This window comes from Centruroides sculpturatus, unplaced genomic scaffold, assembly GCF_000671375.1.
Source record: "Centruroides sculpturatus isolate CEXI.00-Female unplaced genomic scaffold, Cexi_2.0 scaffold42, whole genome shotgun sequence".
Classification (NCBI taxonomy): Eukaryota; Metazoa; Arthropoda; class Arachnida; order Scorpiones; family Buthidae; genus Centruroides; species Centruroides sculpturatus.
In genome coordinates this window covers 202,829-220,233 of record NW_019384399.1, presented here as the reverse complement: position 1 = coordinate 220,233, position 17,405 = coordinate 202,829, and the positions used below count along the sequence as shown (strand labels likewise).

Here is a 17,405-nt window from a genome sequence, read left to right as displayed (position 1 = left end):
TCTTCTCTCTAAATTGCCACTTTCGGATAACCAATTATGTATGAAAAAATATATTAATTTATCCCATGTTGAAATTTTTCTCTGTTGTATGTCGCTTCGCGTTGAATTTTCGTCGATGTTAAGCCTAACGAAGACTATTGTATCGTTAAAAATTATTTTTTTATTTTGTACAAACAAAATAAATATATTGAAAAATATAAAAACAATAAAAAATTATACTTCAAAAGTTAATTTAGTATCAAAAACGTAAAATATTTGAGTAGCCCAACACATAGCCAAAGATTGCAGCACCACAGCACTGGCAAAAATTTTAATTTGCCAACTGGAATTCTTTCGGATAATCGATGCTCTACTGTAATGTGATAAACTAATTAACATCCAGGAGTCAGACTTGCACAGACTTTTGCAACTATTATAGTCAAGGTTAGATTCAACCCTCATAGTGTGTTACAAATGTTATTATGAGAAATACAAAAAGTAAAAACAATTGTTGTGTGCCTGAGTGCCAATCAATGGTACAAACATACGTACCATTGATTGGTAGTGTATGTTTATTTCAGCACAGGGCATAGTTGGCATGTTGTGCAAGTTTTTATTCTCCTCCTCGATCCAGCCTGCATTGGCATTGCACATGACAGCACTAGACAAAAAAAAGACCAATAATTTGTGAGTTCTTCTTCTGTTGGTGTGCCATTGTGCTGTGCATTAGTGATTGTTTTGATACTAATTTGTCTATAAAAGAGTTTTTCATTGTTTGCAAATAATTTATTTTGTTGTATTCGTAATGAACATGTTTTTTACCATTTGAGTCTATGTTTTGATTATAAGTTTTTGTTTTAGTGTATCGACGTATTCTGTAATGTGTGTGTTGTGATGTTCGTGTTTTGTGTGTGTTTTGATTTTCTTGAAAATGTTTTTGAGTTGTTTTTTTAATTTGGGTGTTATGTTGTTTTTAGTGTATTGTGTCAGCCTGCCTAATTGCTGTCTGATGTCATTTATTTGTGTTTCTATTCTTCTCTGCCATGCAGGCTTGTGATAGAATTGTATTTTGTACGTATCTGTCTGCAATTGTATATTCAGTCCATGGCATGTCACTACTGTGACTGCCCCAGCATTAACTAATGTATGAATATCTGAGTATAGAAATTAAATGAATGTAGTGTGGAAGTAAGAGAATGTTAACATAATTTAGTGTTTTTCCTACTGTCTTAGATATATTGATTTTTGGTATTCATGGTTATTGTGTGGAATCTGTATCTGTATATTTGGTGAGTGTTTCCTGAAATAAAAGTGAGAGCATATTAACTAAATTTATGTCTATGTTATCAGTGATGGATGAGGAAGTTTCTGTAGTATCATTAGTAGTAGTAGTTGTTGTCGTTGTGTGTGTGCTATTATCAGTGCTTTTTACTGGATTATCTTGGTAGGTTATGTGATCTTCATTAATTTCTGTATGCTGATGTATTTGATCAGCAACCTATTGTTTGATAAGTTCAAACAATAGGTTGCTGATCAAATACATCAAATACAACAAATAGATTGTTGCTAGCGGAATAAGGTTGTTGTGTATAATTGTTCTTTTTTGATCGACAACCCTTTGTTTGGTGACAATGAGGTGAGGATATTGTTGTGTGAATCTATGATGTAGCTGTTATCTATATGCTGTCATGTTCGTTTTCAGTCTTGTGATGATGTAGTAAGTATGGATGATAAACTTGTTCATTTCGGTTGTCCATTTCAATCATTGGTATGGTTTTCCAACCTTTGTACTCTGTGGATGCATTGCCACAGAAACACCAAGGCTAGGTTGTTCTCACATCTGTTGAAGGTACATGCTTTCACCACTGGTAGCTAAAGGAGACTGTGGCCTATTTTTTGAATGTGAGCCTCTGCCTAATTCATGAACACATACCTTGTTAATCCAGGCAACATCCAAGCCAGTATCACACTTAAACCTGGTAGTAACCAGGTCTAAGTGTGATACCGATGGTAAATATCTCTATAGAATGTGGGTATGGTCACTCTTAGCTTCATTTCTCCCCATAGACCTTACTGGCATGGGTGTCCCTACCAGGAGCTTGTGCTCCAGCTGGCATTGTTCTATGGATCAGCAAACTTACTGGCCTCTCTCACCACAACCAAGTGGTGATTATTATTATGTTGGGTTTTGTGAGTTATACTCAGTTATTTCACACCAATGGCTGTGTACTATGACGGACCAAAGTCAAGGCATAGCAACCAAAACAAAACTAAAATTAAATAAGTGTGTCAGTGTGTGTGTCTGTATTCAGGAATTTCCTAACAATGTGGCATGTATTCAATATAGTGGCCTTCTGTAGTGTGATGTATGTATTTCTACTCAATTGTAATGTTCCCAGGCTTTTGTGTAGTGTGTGTGGTATCACACCTGTACAGGAGAGAACAACAGGTACAATAAGCACCCTATCCATCCTCCACAGATGCCTTATTTCCTGGGCGAGTTCTGTGTACTTGCTAATTTTTTCAGTGCATGTGTTTTGTACATTGTGAGTGTTTGGAATGGCTATGTCTATAATGTATGTGATTTTATTGTGTTTGTCAATGAGTGTGATGTCTGGTCTGTTGTGGTAAATTGTTTTATCTGTGATTATGGCTCTGTCGTAGTACATTTTGTGCGTGTTGTTTTCCAATACTGTCTGTGGAATATACTTGTAGTATGGTTCGTGGATGTCTACCAATTTGTGTTTCTTTGCAAGCTCTTGGTGTATTATATTTGCTACTTGATTGTGTCTATGTAAGTAATCTGTCTGTGCCAAGAGCTTGCAACCAGAAGTGATGTGTTGTATAGTTTCTGGCATGATGTGACATTTTCTGCATGTGTCATTTGTGAGTGTTGTATCTTTGAGTATGTGTTTTCTGTAGTTTTTAGTATTTATGACCTGATCCTGTATGGCAATCATGAATCCTTCCGTCTCCCCAAAGAGGCATCCCCGATCTAACCAGCTGTTTGACACAGTTTTGTCAACAAAATCCTGAACCAGGTCATAAGGATGCCTGCCATGGAGTGCCTTTCGAGCCCACGATTGCTTGATGGTGTCTATGCTTTTTATGTGTTGTGTCATGTCTGTATGATGTGAGTTTAAGTTTAATGGTGTGCTACTTCAGTCTGCTAGAGTTACTGCTTTATGTAATTGTGATGTTTCTTGTTTCCTGTAGTAAAACTCTCGCAGTGACTGTATCTGTTTGTAGTGAAGGTTAACTATGTCAATCAGACCAAGTCCGCCATCTTTACGTGGAAGGGTTAATCTTTCTGTGGCGGATTTAGGATGATGTTGTTTATGCTTAGTAAGCATTGTTCTTGTTTTCCTTTGGAGTTGCTCAAGATCTGTGTGAGTCCAATGTATAACTCCAAAAGAGTATGTGAGTACTGGGACGACATATGTGTTTATTGCTTTAACTGTGTGTTTTGCATTTAACTGTGTTCTGATTATTATTATTATTATTATTATACAAAATATAATAAATAAGCTATACCTGGCACTCCTGGAAATAAAATTCCACCTAAAGGAGAACTGGGAATTGTAATATGTTGAACTTTCCTTCTACTTTCTTGTTCCTTTTCTGAAACAGAATCATTTTCTGCTTTTGTTTTATAATTAACTTGCTTATTGTTATTCTCATTAATTTCATTAGTATGAGAACATGTTTCATTCTCTTTGATATCACTTTCAGATTGTTTGTTTTTATTCTTTTCAGGAATATTTTCATCCATTTCTAAAACAAGAAAAATAGGAATATTTCATTATCTATAAATATTAACAATAGTTTTACACAAAGAAAAAATCAACTTATAAATTTAATTTTCAAGAATAATGAAAATACTTGTTATTGCCTTATAAAATGATTAATATAGGTTAAAATAATATATAATTTTGCAAATTCAAATCAAACTAAAATATTAAAGTTAACTTAAAAAAAAAACCTATAAATTTAGCTTAACTGAAGATTTTTACAGAATGAATAAATCAGAAAGAACAAAAAAATCATTAGAACAAAACTGGTCACATTATATTTAATTAGTAGATTTTTTCCTAAGTCATAAATATACATTTTCTATCTATTTTTGAATATTATTATGTTGGTGAAAACTAATTTGATTGTCATGCCAGTTAGTATAATGGATAATGGAAATAAATCGTTTAAAATATCTTCAATTCTTTAATTGATTAAAAATAATAATAATAATGAATCAAAGCTTATTAATAATTCTAAAAATCTGTAATTTATGCATTAATGTTTCTGATGCATCCTGACTTTAAATTAATTTCAAATGCATCAATCATCATATATATACCTTGACTATCAAGAATTTGAAGACAGCTTTATAAATTTATTTTGGTTAATTATCATCAATCTTATTATTCAAATTAATTTAATGTTCATATCCAAGAGTTTAGAGATTAATCTTTTTATCATCTTTAAAAAGGTAGGCAGTTTACTTGAAGAGAGTGATTTCTATTTGATAAAATCCAATTGAGTAGAATATTTAGCATTGACTAAAAATGCAACAAGTCTGTAATTCAATTTCTGTATATATAAATTAATCAACCCTAATTAGCCTATTTAGTAACTTCTAATTTTCTATTGTTTCAAAATGTTTTATAATATACTATGCTATATAATAAAAGATCATAATTATGTTGTGTGGAAGGAATCAAATATTTTTCAGGAATTTAAATATAGAAATGGGCACTGAATGAACAACAAAACAAACAAGTAAATTATAATGAGGAAAAAAATTTTTGCATTGCTCTTTTATAAGTTAGAAACCATATTCTCTTAGTTCTGTTCATTTTCTAAATAAAACTATAGTATAGTTTTATTATACATGATGGTTGCATACTGTATAAATTTTTGTTCCACTCAAGTAGTATCAGATGATTGCCCAGACACTTATTTTTCCATTGCTTTGGATGGTTGCATATCAAATGTATTTAAAATGTTTCAAACAAATGTCTATTGAATTTCATAATAAAAATAGTCAGTATGCACAGTACATTAGTATTCTAAATTACCATGCACCCAAGAGTTACTCCAATTATTCACTATATACAAAAATATGAAATATTTGCATATATCAGGGGTGTGCATGCCAAAATTGCTAAATCTATAGTGCAAAATTTTCTCAAATGCCAACCAAAATTTTTGGGAACATATTATTATGTAGTGCTGCGCTACTTTATTATTGTTTTATGTATGCTTAAATATTAATATAATTTGTATATATTAATTATCTTCCATTACCACGTGTCGGGATCTACTTTTTGTATAAATGTCCGCAGAATATTATGCTGTATCACCTTTCTTGCTACACCAACTGGTGTAGCCTAATTAGTCAAGAACGGGGTCATGTGTTAAGAGAGCATTCATGAATGAGGGGGAGTATAAATTGGACCGTCTAGTGTGTGAAGGAACTTTTTTGGTTGTTCGCTTTGCAGTTTGATATAATTCGTCTGGTAGCAGGAGATAGAAGAGGCAGCCAAGGATTGAATACATCAAGTGGAGGTACTATACTGTAATCCATTTCCATCTTTAAGAACTTATCATCAACAGCTTCGTGGTGTGCATGTACGGACAGTTTATAGTTAACAGACCCAAGTAATATTGATATTGCAAATGTATGATAGTGATATATATTAGATATGTCTACATATAGAAAGTGCATTAGTGGAGAGTCATGAACTGTTGTCTGACGATCGGTGAGATTTGGAAGTTCATCTAATAGAAGAACAAAGGAAAGTTGTTGCAGCACGTGTTTATCATCTTGTAAATAATTGTATGTAGATTTAACGCAAATTAGTTTAGTATTTTAGTAATAAGTTTAGAAATTAATGTTTGTCATTAGAACTATATCATGTCATCACTAAACTGTAGTACATCTGTACCTCGTCAGCCATACTGGCACTGATCCTTAGTTGTTATTAAAATCATCATTTTGTTCTAAGTAGAATTATACAGTCCTTAATTTCAATAACATACACCCAGACTCAATATATTCCAATATATTAGAGATCAAAACAATTATTTGATCTAACAGCTAGTCAACACTAAGGAAAAACTAGATTTAATAAATTTTCTAGTAAATTGACAATCTACTTGTAAGTCAGTATATCACAGAAATAATGTCTTGGAAATACGATGTTTGTTTTATTTTTTTATTAATTAGTATTAATAAAACAGTTGTTTTTTTTTAATACATTTTTATTTTGTATTGCTATACTTCAATAGAATTGTATTATATTAAGTTAAAATGTACAACTTATCTTAAAAAATAAAATCCAACATCTTAGCTAAGACCTGGGTTGCATGCTTGAAAAATCATTGGTGTGCCATGTTTGACATGCAGACTAAGAGTTGCCCACCCCTGGCACACATCAATCCCACATAAAACAAGACCATAATATATTTGAAATGTGTATTTTTTTTTTTTTATCATATTGCACATATTATCAAAAGTTATTTTTCAAGTCATTATTATTATTGTGTTGGGTTCAGTGGGTTATACTCGGTTAAACCGGTGGCTGTGTACTATGCCGGACCAGAGTCAAGGCATAGCAACCAAAACAAAACTAAAATTAAATAAGTGTGTCTGTGTCAGTGTCAGTGTCAGTGTCAGTATTCAGGAATTTCCTAACATTATTATTATTATTATTATTATTATTATTGTTAATTAAGAAAATTATTTCCTTTCTTGTTGGGATCACAGGCTATATTCCAATTAGATAATTCTTGAAAATTCAATAATCCTGTATATGCAGGTATACAGGAATGCTATTGATAATTCAATGATCCAAAACTTAGGGTTTAATTATATTTAATTTGGTTGATTACATACATAAATACATTCAAACCTTGGATCTTGAACATCTCACTTTTTGAACAATTCAGATCACAAAATTTTGAATGTATATTTGCCCCAGTTGCCATCCAAGTTACTCAGCAAGAGTCTGCCAAAGATAAGAGACACAGATAGTCAATTCCCTATATTTCCTATGTTAAAGAAAGTCAATAACCCAATCAATCAAAGACAGGATTAATCTTTCTAAAAATAATCTTTCTAAAAACCAATAACCGGCATGAAATATGTTCAATTGCTTATGCTAACATTTTCGGATTCCACTGGGTCCTTCATCAGACTATGTTCTATTTGCAACGATCTGTTAGAATGTCAGCTGTCTTTGGAACGAAATTTTAAATATCGTATTTCAAGTTCCATTGGGAATCACGTGTCTTCAAATCTTCAGTCGCTACGTAATGATCGTCTACTTGTATGATGGATTACGTAATTTTTATGAATAAATCCATTTGAGCATGTCGAAATTCAGAGAAAATGTGTGTTGTTATTCCTTAATTTATTATAAGCACTGATGTCGATTTAATTTGAATCTTCTTTCTGTATTAGGGCTTGCCACGCTAACGATAAGGTGATTTCATCTTTGGCATTGATGGGCGATGATAATTCGTAGGCTTTGTATATTGACAGGATTACCAATTCAGAAGTTAGTGATGCAGAAATTTCCTGTATCATTAGACATTACAACAAAAATCATTGATGACATTGCTATTTAAATTCGATTTCAATGTGCATGCAGGAAAAATAATATTTTCCTTCTTGGTAGGTGCTGTAGTTGAATCTAAATCAAATTAATTAATACAAACTACATTAATTGACATTTGTATAATATAAATGGCATCCAAGAATTTATGTTTAAATATGCTTAAGTTAACTTAAATGACAAAAATTTATTAACATAATATTATATATTATAATATTAATAATACTAGGTAGCCAGTAATTAAACTAAAAATAATAAAATAATAATTAAAACTCTGACTTATAAACTGAAACTAAAAATAAAATTAATTAATTCATTTCAATGAAAATTGAAATCAAATCAACTGAAGCATAATATTTCAGAAAGTGTGGATAAAGTACTTGTCTGTCTTGATTGATTTGGTTATATTTCATCCAGGAAGTCAGAGTTGGATCTCTATTTATAGCACTTCTTTGTAAAGTGTTAATTTCAGTTGGTAGTGATGGAACATTTTGATTTTTATATATATAGAATAGATGTAGATAGTATTATATATAATATTATTGCATTTATAGGCATTTTTATACAGGAAATATAGCTAAAAAAGTAAAAAAAGAGACTGTTTTGGGGATCAGGAACAGTTAATCCATTTTATATTGTTTCCTGTAAGAACATTTGTTTTGGTTTCAGAACAAATCAGTTTTAGAATTAATGTTTTCAAACTTGATGAATTAAGTTTGAAAACTGAGGTTTGACTGTAGATGAATTTCATGCCAACTTGCAAATTACCGATAGGGGCTGTATAATGTAAATCAGCTCAAAATGCATCTATTTATGTATGTAATCAACCAAATTAAATATAATTAAATCCTAAGTTTATGAACAATGAATTACCAATAGCATTCCTATATACCTGCAGACATAGAATTCTGGAATTTTCAAGAATTATCTGATTAAGAAAATTTATGATAAATGACAATTATATTAAATCTTATCTTTTCATTTTAATTTCTAAAAACGAATTTATAAATATGTAAATTATCATATTATTCTACATAATTATTGTCACATCACACACACAACAGAATTATCCTTTATAAATTAAAAACTTAATTATCTATATAAATCATTAATAACAAAAATAGTAATTGATAAATGTATCTTTACAATAATAGAAAAAAAGTTTATTATAATTCTATTAAAATAATTTTCCAAAAAATTTTATAAACAAGCAAACTCATTTGAAAGTTTAACTTATTTATAATTTAATAAATAGAAAACATTTTAAAAAAAGTGATCTATTTTAATAATAATACAAAAAACATCTGACAGGTCAAGGTCATATTTATTTAGAAATCTAAAATGAATCATCTGAATATAATTTCAAGGTAATCTACTACAATGTAGGGCAATGACAAAACTTTTATTCTACGACGTAGTTTCTGAATCATTGTTGGTTAAGTTGAAGTTCATTTACCTAATCTTTTAAGAATATTTCATTTGTGTTGCATTTTTCAGAAATTCTAAATGTCCAGTTTTCTTTAATAAGATTAAAAAGAAAAAAAAACAAAAAATCAGAATTGTATATAATTGAATCATTATCATTATTAAATTTGATTTCTTTTTTAAATTTCTTCTGTAAAAGTTCGTCCGATGGAGAATTACTTTTAATAAAATAAAATAAAAGACAAAACTGTCCAAAAAGTGACATTCATTGACAAAACTGTATTATTTTTATTCAAGTAAGTAATTTTTNCTATCAGTTTAAAAACATGGATATGACAGATTTAAAGATAACAAAAATAAACAATTTCAATGAGATTAAAATTGCTCATAAAATAGATTTAAATAAAAGTGTCCAAAGATACAGTAACTACTGTATTTTGGTACTAATTCAACTTTCTCACAAACTAATATCAAAAATAAAACAAGATTACAAAGATACAGTAACTACTGTATTTTGGTACTAATTCAACTTTCTCACAAACTAATATCAAAAATAAAACAAGAGAAAAATATTTCATTAAATAATTTGAACAAAACTTGTATAAAGCAGAAATAATGACTATTTACTTCACACTAAAAAAAATCTTCATTGTAAGATGCATGCTAAAATAACATTGTAAACAAAACAAACAAAGGTAACTTGCAATTTTCCAGATTTCAAATAATTATGTAAAAAACAATAAAATTTTATGGGTCTCTACCTACTGATGAATAAATAATAGATCTTTAAACAGTGATGTCACTGTTTGGAACTATTAGCTTTCTATCTTCAGATAAAAAACTAATGGTTCAAACATTGTGGTTTGTCAATAGCAGTCTTATAATAATCATTTCAAATCTACTACAACTGCCATATGAGATCAGGCCAAATAATGGCTATAATAATTATTAATTACAAATGAATTCGATCTGAACTTGAAAATCTGTTGGTTTTTTAAATTATAAGGGGTGCTTTTTGAGCCTTTATATGGATAGTAAAGACAAAATAAACAGCTTTTATAATAGATTACATTTTCTTAAACCTAGTGGATTCTAAGGTATCAGCCAGTTTCTCCGAATTTTGAAACTCTCCCTTGTAATTCCAGCTTTTTGTTTACCTTTCTGACAAATAATTTTTTATAGTCTTCGTGAGACTGTCGGACGGGTACTTGTTAAGTTTTGCATCGGGGTTTATTTACAAAAGGTGAAAGTTTAACTGTCCCATAGGATATTTTTTAACGTTTTAATACCAAATTTCATCCGGGCCTTGCATTTAAATTTTTTGTGGGTTAGTTGATTTCTGTTCTATGAATTTTTGTAAGTGCTTTTCAGAACTTTTTATTTAAAAAACAATTGATAATATTATGGAGCCTTAAAAAAAAGTGTCAAGAACTGTGCTCACCAAAGAAACCAAGTAAGAGATAATAGCCAAGGTAGAAAGTGGGCACAAGATGTCTGATGTTGCTAGGCAGTATGGCTTGAACAGGTTTACAGTAGGCACAATCTTAGCTATGAAAGATATATCAAGAAATCTCAAGCTGCTAATGGAGTAATGAAAATCACATCTGAGAAATAAAGAGCATTTTAGAGCTCATAATGGAACCTGAAACTGATTTGACAACAGAAGAACACCAGAGATGTCAGAACAACAATCATCCAAGTCGCATCCAAACCAGAATAAGATTAATGGGGTTGGGGATCTCTACAATTACAATACTATTAATTACTTCTGAAAAATCCTGAAGAAAAGAGAAAAGCAATCAACATTGGACAGATTCTTTAACCCCCACAAATGGAAAAAACATGACTAATAAAAATGCAAGACTGCATATATATGTATTTTTACTACAGTAGAACCGCGAAAACTCGGCTCTCGATAACCCGGCACTCCGGATAACTCGGCCACACCCTGGCAGGGCAAAAAAATCTTTAGTTAATTAATTTTCATTATAGACAGTTTTATAAAAGTATAAAAGCTCTCATAAAGTATTTTTCTGAGGTCTGTCTTATCAGGTAAATTACTGTACACAGTGTATTCATTAATTTTCATTTTAATGTAGTAAAGGCTCTATGCCTTCATAAAGTACGTACTTTTCCTTTGTTTAAGGGTATTTGGGCAGTTTATTCTCTGTTGTATTCTCAAGCAAACAATACATACAAGTACAGTACAGTATTTTCTGAGGAAACACGCATACTTATCCTTTTTTAACCCCATTCCCGATAACCCGCCATTTTCACAAACTCGGCCACCCTTCGGTCCACATTAGGCCAAGTTTTCGAGGTTCTACTGTATTACATATAAATAAATGTAGTAAAAAAGTATATATTTTTTAGTTTTTGGAGTCTTTGGAACAAATTAATCAAATTCCCATAAAAACTATGGTTAATCAATAATCAGTTAACGAACAAAGTCTTGGAATGGATTATGTTCATTAACCGATCACCCACTGTATTACAAAACTTCCTTCTAGTGATGCATACTATATTTTTTATTTGTGCCATTTCATAAAATGTATATTATATTTTTTACAGGCAGATGAGCAGCCTCTAATAAAAGGTCGACTCCACGGTAAGACTTATTTTTCTGAAGTGTAAGAAATACAAATGAGTCTTTCGATGTCCTATCTTAATTATGTATTAATTTTATAATTATTGTCCTGGCAATTTTATCAAACTACAGTAAATGTACTATAAAAACAATCTCTTGCTATCTCACAAGCAAAGCATGTGTGCAGATAAATGGAAAATATTTGAATGGTTCAATATTGAGTCTTGAGAAGGGTGTAAGGCTGGAATGTCATATTTCATTGTTCTTCAATGTGTACATTGATGCATGTATGAGGAGAGCTAGAGAACCTGAGAATTGAGAATGAAAAAGTGCCAATTGATGTATACAGATGACATAGTGCTATTATTAAAGAATGAAACAAAACTACAGAATTTTATGTTAAAGAAAGAATGAAGCATGTGAAGAGTTTAAGTTTCATATGAATGTCAGCAAGACAAAAATGTTTAGTGTCAGAAAGTATAAACAGAATGTACAATTGTTACTTAAAGTGTAAATTAAATGACAAACATCCGAATGTTAGAACAAGTGAATGAGTTTTTGTATCTGGAAAGCATGTCTCAGAAAAATGGTAGTATAGATTAAAAGAAGAGCAAATGCTAGAGTTGTAGGTGTTATGAGTAAATTTACAAGGAATAAATGTCAAGAAAGGTCAGAATGACAATATACAGAAGTATTGTCATTCTGGTTCTTGCGCTGAAATATGTGGAGACATGGATAAGACAGAAGATGAATCATTTGAGAAACAAGTGTGTGTAAAGAAGATGAAGAATGAGAATATCAGGAAAAAATGTGATGTGAAAGAGAATGCAGTACAAAAGATGAGCAAGTCTGCTTTACAATGGTTTGGCCAATGAATAAAAAGGAATTACTAGAGTTACTTAGGAAAAATGGAAAGAAAATGAAATGGAAAATCAACCCTAGTTGGAGCAAATGGATTAGCATTTGAAGAAACAAAAGATTATGAACATGAATGAGATAGAAAGTGTGCTAACAAGAAAAGAGATGAAGACGGCAGAAATAAAAAAAGTATGCAGAAGTACGAGTATCTGGAGAAATATGATAAATGTATGAGTATGTATGTGATCGTTCTTGGCTGCTGCCCACTCCTTTTGCAAATACTGTATTTGTAATGACATGTATGTATGTATGTATGTATGTATATATGTATGTATGTATGTATGTATGTATGTATGTATGAGAAAATTATAACAAAAACAAAATTGAAAGTCCAATTCTACATTTCCAAATCAGTAAATAGATAATTTAGCAAAAATTCTATCACTTTCTTCAGGATAAATACACAAAATGAATTACAGTTGCATTTGAATAGAATGAAAAATTTAAAAACAATCCATAATAAACAATTTAAATGCTTAGATTGAATTAGTTAGCCTAATAAGTAGGGTTGTAACAACCCTATTTATTAGGCTAACTACTTCAATCTAAATTAAAGTCATGGGCTAGAAGCGTTATTTAATACGGTAGAGCAGTGTTTTTCAATCTTCTTGAATACGCAACCCTTTACAGGTTAAAAAATTCTGGCGACCCCCCTACGTCCATATTAAAACTATATCAGTGATTTCAAAAACTATGTATTTAATTTTCTTTCTGTTGAGACAAATTATTGTTGATTGAAATTTTCATTTCAATCAACAATAATTTAACACACGTAAAGTATGAAACTTCCTTTAATTATAACATTAGGCACAATAAACTGTTGATTTTTTTTTTTTTTATTCTTTAGGATCTGAATTTTCAGCTTCTACTTTTCTACTTTGTATTTGTTTTTGCAAATCAGCTCAACACTTTTTCCGCTATGATTTTCTGGGGTGGGCCGTAATTCTCGGTGAAATTGTAGTTTTTTAATGTAGTGTACGACCTACAAACACTTGTCTTTTTCTTCTACCTGTGACCCACAGGTTGAAAAAACACTGCAGTAGAGCATTGATTATCCGACCCCCGATTAACCAACCGTTCTAGTAGGCAAATTTCAAATGTCTACTAGTGCTGTGGCACTATAATATTTAGCTATGTCTTGGCTACTTTAATAATATTTTTGTTAACTTTTTGCGCGTTTTAGCTGGTAACACTGGCTCGACCATTGAAGGGAGGCCAGTATTTAAACGAGACTTAATTTTCTAATTATGAGTGATTGTTTGTTTTGTGAGCAACAAAATAATTTAAAAATAATTTTTAACGATACAATAGCGACGATTATTATTTTAAAAAAATTTGTTAGGCTTAATGATGAAAATTCAATGCGTTGGTTAATAGCAATATACTAATATACTAATTACAGTTGACCCCCCTATAACGTGAGTTCCTATAACAGAGATTCCTATAACGCAGCGAAAAAATTGCAACAGTATTCGTATAAGGACGCTAAAAGGAACTCGTAAAACGTCATCGCCGACTCGTGCCGCGACAGGATTGGTCGAATCTGGACTAATAGCGAACGAGCAGCCAAACTACTTTCCGCCGTCCAGCGCCACGCTACAGAGTTTAGGCGAGTAAGTTGAGTTTACTATCGTCTGTACAGTATGTAAATTAGGTACCGTAAGTTTAATACAGTACTGTAATTTTATACATTTCTTGTGAAAGAAACATTTCTTATTCAACGGCCATAAAAATTATTTATATTAATGATGTCTCCAAAGTTCAACAAATTTTTCGCAGAAAAATAACTTATCAGAAATTGTGGCCGCCATTTGGTGCACTGCTCCGTGACAAAAACAAGCTTAAGCAATAGCGACGTCGAACGATGCACACTCGGTAAGTAATCCTACAATTTCTTGTTTATAGCATAGTTTATACGGATTATTCCCAAAAAAATTATACGTATTTTGGAAATGTTGAGTCAAATTAGTCTACAATTGATTAATTTTATGGAAGAAAACCTTTCAAACAGCCATAGTCGGTAAACTGCACATGTGTTGGGCTGTGATTGGCTCATGTATTTAAGGATTCCTACAACGTGAAATTCTTATAACGTGGAACGTATCTACGCGTTATAGGGGAGGTCTACTGTATGTGGAATATACTATACTAATAATGTATTTTTTTCATTCTTTTCAGTTATCCGATTTTTTCAGTTATCCGACCAACCTGAGTCACCAATTGAGTCGGATAATCGATGTTCTACTGTATTATAATTTAAATGTTAGTACAATTTCTATGCATATATCTACAATGGTACCTCATACCCTTTGAATGACTAACTTCGAACACTTCAGAGTTCAAACACAAAAATTTGGAGTTCAACCAATGCTTCAAAGTTCAAACTGTGCTCAGTGAAAAAATGCACTCAAAGCATAAATTCAATCCATTAGGTGACAAAGTCATCTCTCACTTTTGTGTTATGGCTGTATGTTTTTGGTGCTTTTTCATTTTATTTTTGATATATTTGGTTATGTATACTATACTGTGTGTTATTTATCAATTTTTAACAATTTCTTTCTGCAATTTTTCTTTGTCAATGGAGTTTGGGCACCTTCTATGTTTTTATCCTTTAATTCAAAATTTTCTGAACAGAATTATTTTAAACCACATTTGATATTTTTAAAGTTTAGGAACATCTTTCCTTTAACATCACAATTTTTTTACTGGTTTGTACAGTGCTGTATCCTTTTTTGAAACTCAAAAGCATAATAATAATATGCTTGATTTTTATCTGAAGACATTACAACTTGATTTTATTCAAACAAAATGTGAAGTAAAAGTTTAAAGTACAATTCTAAACAAAGTATAAAATCTTACACTATAATATGTTAAATTTCACAACTGTCATAATTAAATCACATATCTATGTTAAGATGCCGAAGTCCACATTCAGTGCCGACGTTCAGGGTCTGGGAATGACTTAATTCACTTTCCGTTATTTTTAATGGGAAAAAGTGTTTCGGACTTCGAACGTCCTCCTGGAATGAATTAAATTCGAAGTACGAAGTACACTATCTTATTTTTAAATTATTTTTATTTTTGTTTTTGAGTTTATATATAGTATTTTCGTAACTTATAAGAACTGGTACTAACGTTTAAATTATTTATTCTGAAATCTTTTAAATTTTTCTTCTATTCGAATGCAACCGTCATATCGTTTTATCCCGAAAGTCTGTTAAATACGGATTAACAACGTTACAGATGAAAGTGATTAATTCTATCACACAATTATTTTTCCATATACTGAATTAATATATACAGTATATATATGTATATATGACATAGCATAATAAACAAACAATAAAAATCGCAATTTATTTACATCCACATTTATGTAGGTCATTGGTACGCATAAACAAACACCAAAACAGATAAAACTGATACGGAACCATTGATAAAAGTCAATATTTTGATAAAGATACTTAAAATTCTATAAGTAATTAACCAGTTTAACTGTACCGGTACGTATACATTCGTACAAATGAAATCTTATTCAAACATTTCGAAATTGATATATGCAAATGATTGTAATCATAATAAAAACTTTTTAGAGTATCGATTCGGTTTTAGAAATCAAAATTATTTTAATTTATAAATCTAATTTCACAATTAAAAAATTTCCTAACGAAAACTATCAAATCCTTCAGTTGATGTCACCCAGCATGTAAAATTAGCTCACGATTTATAAATAAACATCACGTTCATACGCATAAAATATAAATTCAAAGCTAAATTCGTTTCCAAGTAAGATTTACATTTGTTTTGTGAATGATAATGACTAAAAAAAAAAAAACGAATTTCATTCGAAGTACATAAATATAAATGCTGGAGAACATCATACTTTACTGGGAAATTGGCAAATATCCAAAGAAACGAAACGAACAAGGACAGCTTTGTGTACACAAAACACCAAAAAGTTCTGTTATATATTTTAAAAATTTATTTTCAAGCATTTTAATTTTAAAAAAGTTGAAAGTAAATTCAAACGACGTAACATTTTTGCTACGTTAATATGGAATAAATTTACTTTCCGAAACAATCTTACCTTTTCTGCTTTGTTTCGATCGATTAAATGACGCTTAAATACGTCTTACTAGTCCGTCTGTATTATGATTCAACTTTCGTATATCTAGTTCTGCAACTTTTAATAGTCGAACAATTACCCACAGGCAGCGACACTACATCTGTATTAATAGATAGGATGTTTACGGCGGAAGTGACGTCATCACAAATACATTTCGTTGGTCGCTAGCGACGTCCGCGGAAGTTTCAGTGGTTGTTTATAGTACTGTAATATATTTTTTTAAGTTCATAAAATAATAATTGTAATAAAAAATTAATTTATTTTTTAACGTTTTATCATCTATAGCTAACTTTTTTTTATAATTTATTACACAAGAGGCTTTTCATATTACTCAAAGTACAGTATTTTCTTTTATTCAAACGACCAATTATTTATTGTAGCATTGTCACAATGCCGAGTTGCAATTTTTAGCTTAATTTAAAATATATGCTCTCCATCTCAAATTAGTAGTGTTTTGCCCCTTTACAGTACATCGTATTTTCCTGCTAGCAATAGAATCGTGCCGGTCATCTAACTCCTGAAGGAATATGTTTGAATTGAAATAACATTACTTCCGGTGCAAAGTGGAAATTCGTATATAATAAATCGGGGCTTCCTTCCACTAAGCTTTCCATATCTGGTCTCTCTTTCATCTATATAACTATTAATCCTATTTTTTTTTTTTTTTTAAGTGCTCTCTTTGGTCAAAAAGAACAGTAATGTTTTAAGAACAATTCAACACAATCGACTACGTTTAAATTGTATGTTGAGAATT

At 30.6% G+C, this 17,405-nt stretch overlaps 1 protein-coding gene across 2 annotated transcripts in view; it reads right to left on the bottom strand.

Moving 5' to 3' along the window:
* Positions 1-16,805, bottom strand: part of LOC111618579 (T-complex protein 11-like protein 1) — a 49,978-nt gene extending 33,173 nt beyond the window's left edge. The window contains exons 1-2 of one of the 2 annotated variants that reach the window (XM_023360137.1): positions 16,613-16,805; positions 3,514-3,753 (exon numbers count right to left, since the gene is read on the bottom strand). In XM_023360137.1, the coding sequence (XP_023215905.1) occupies positions 3,514-3,751 (238 nt within the window). In that variant the 5' untranslated portion in view covers positions 3,752-3,753; positions 16,613-16,805. The remainder of the gene's footprint in view (positions 1-3,513; positions 3,754-16,612) is intronic. The other variant, XM_023360135.1, reaches the window with a different exon arrangement.
* Positions 16,806-17,405: the final 600 nt, after the last annotated feature.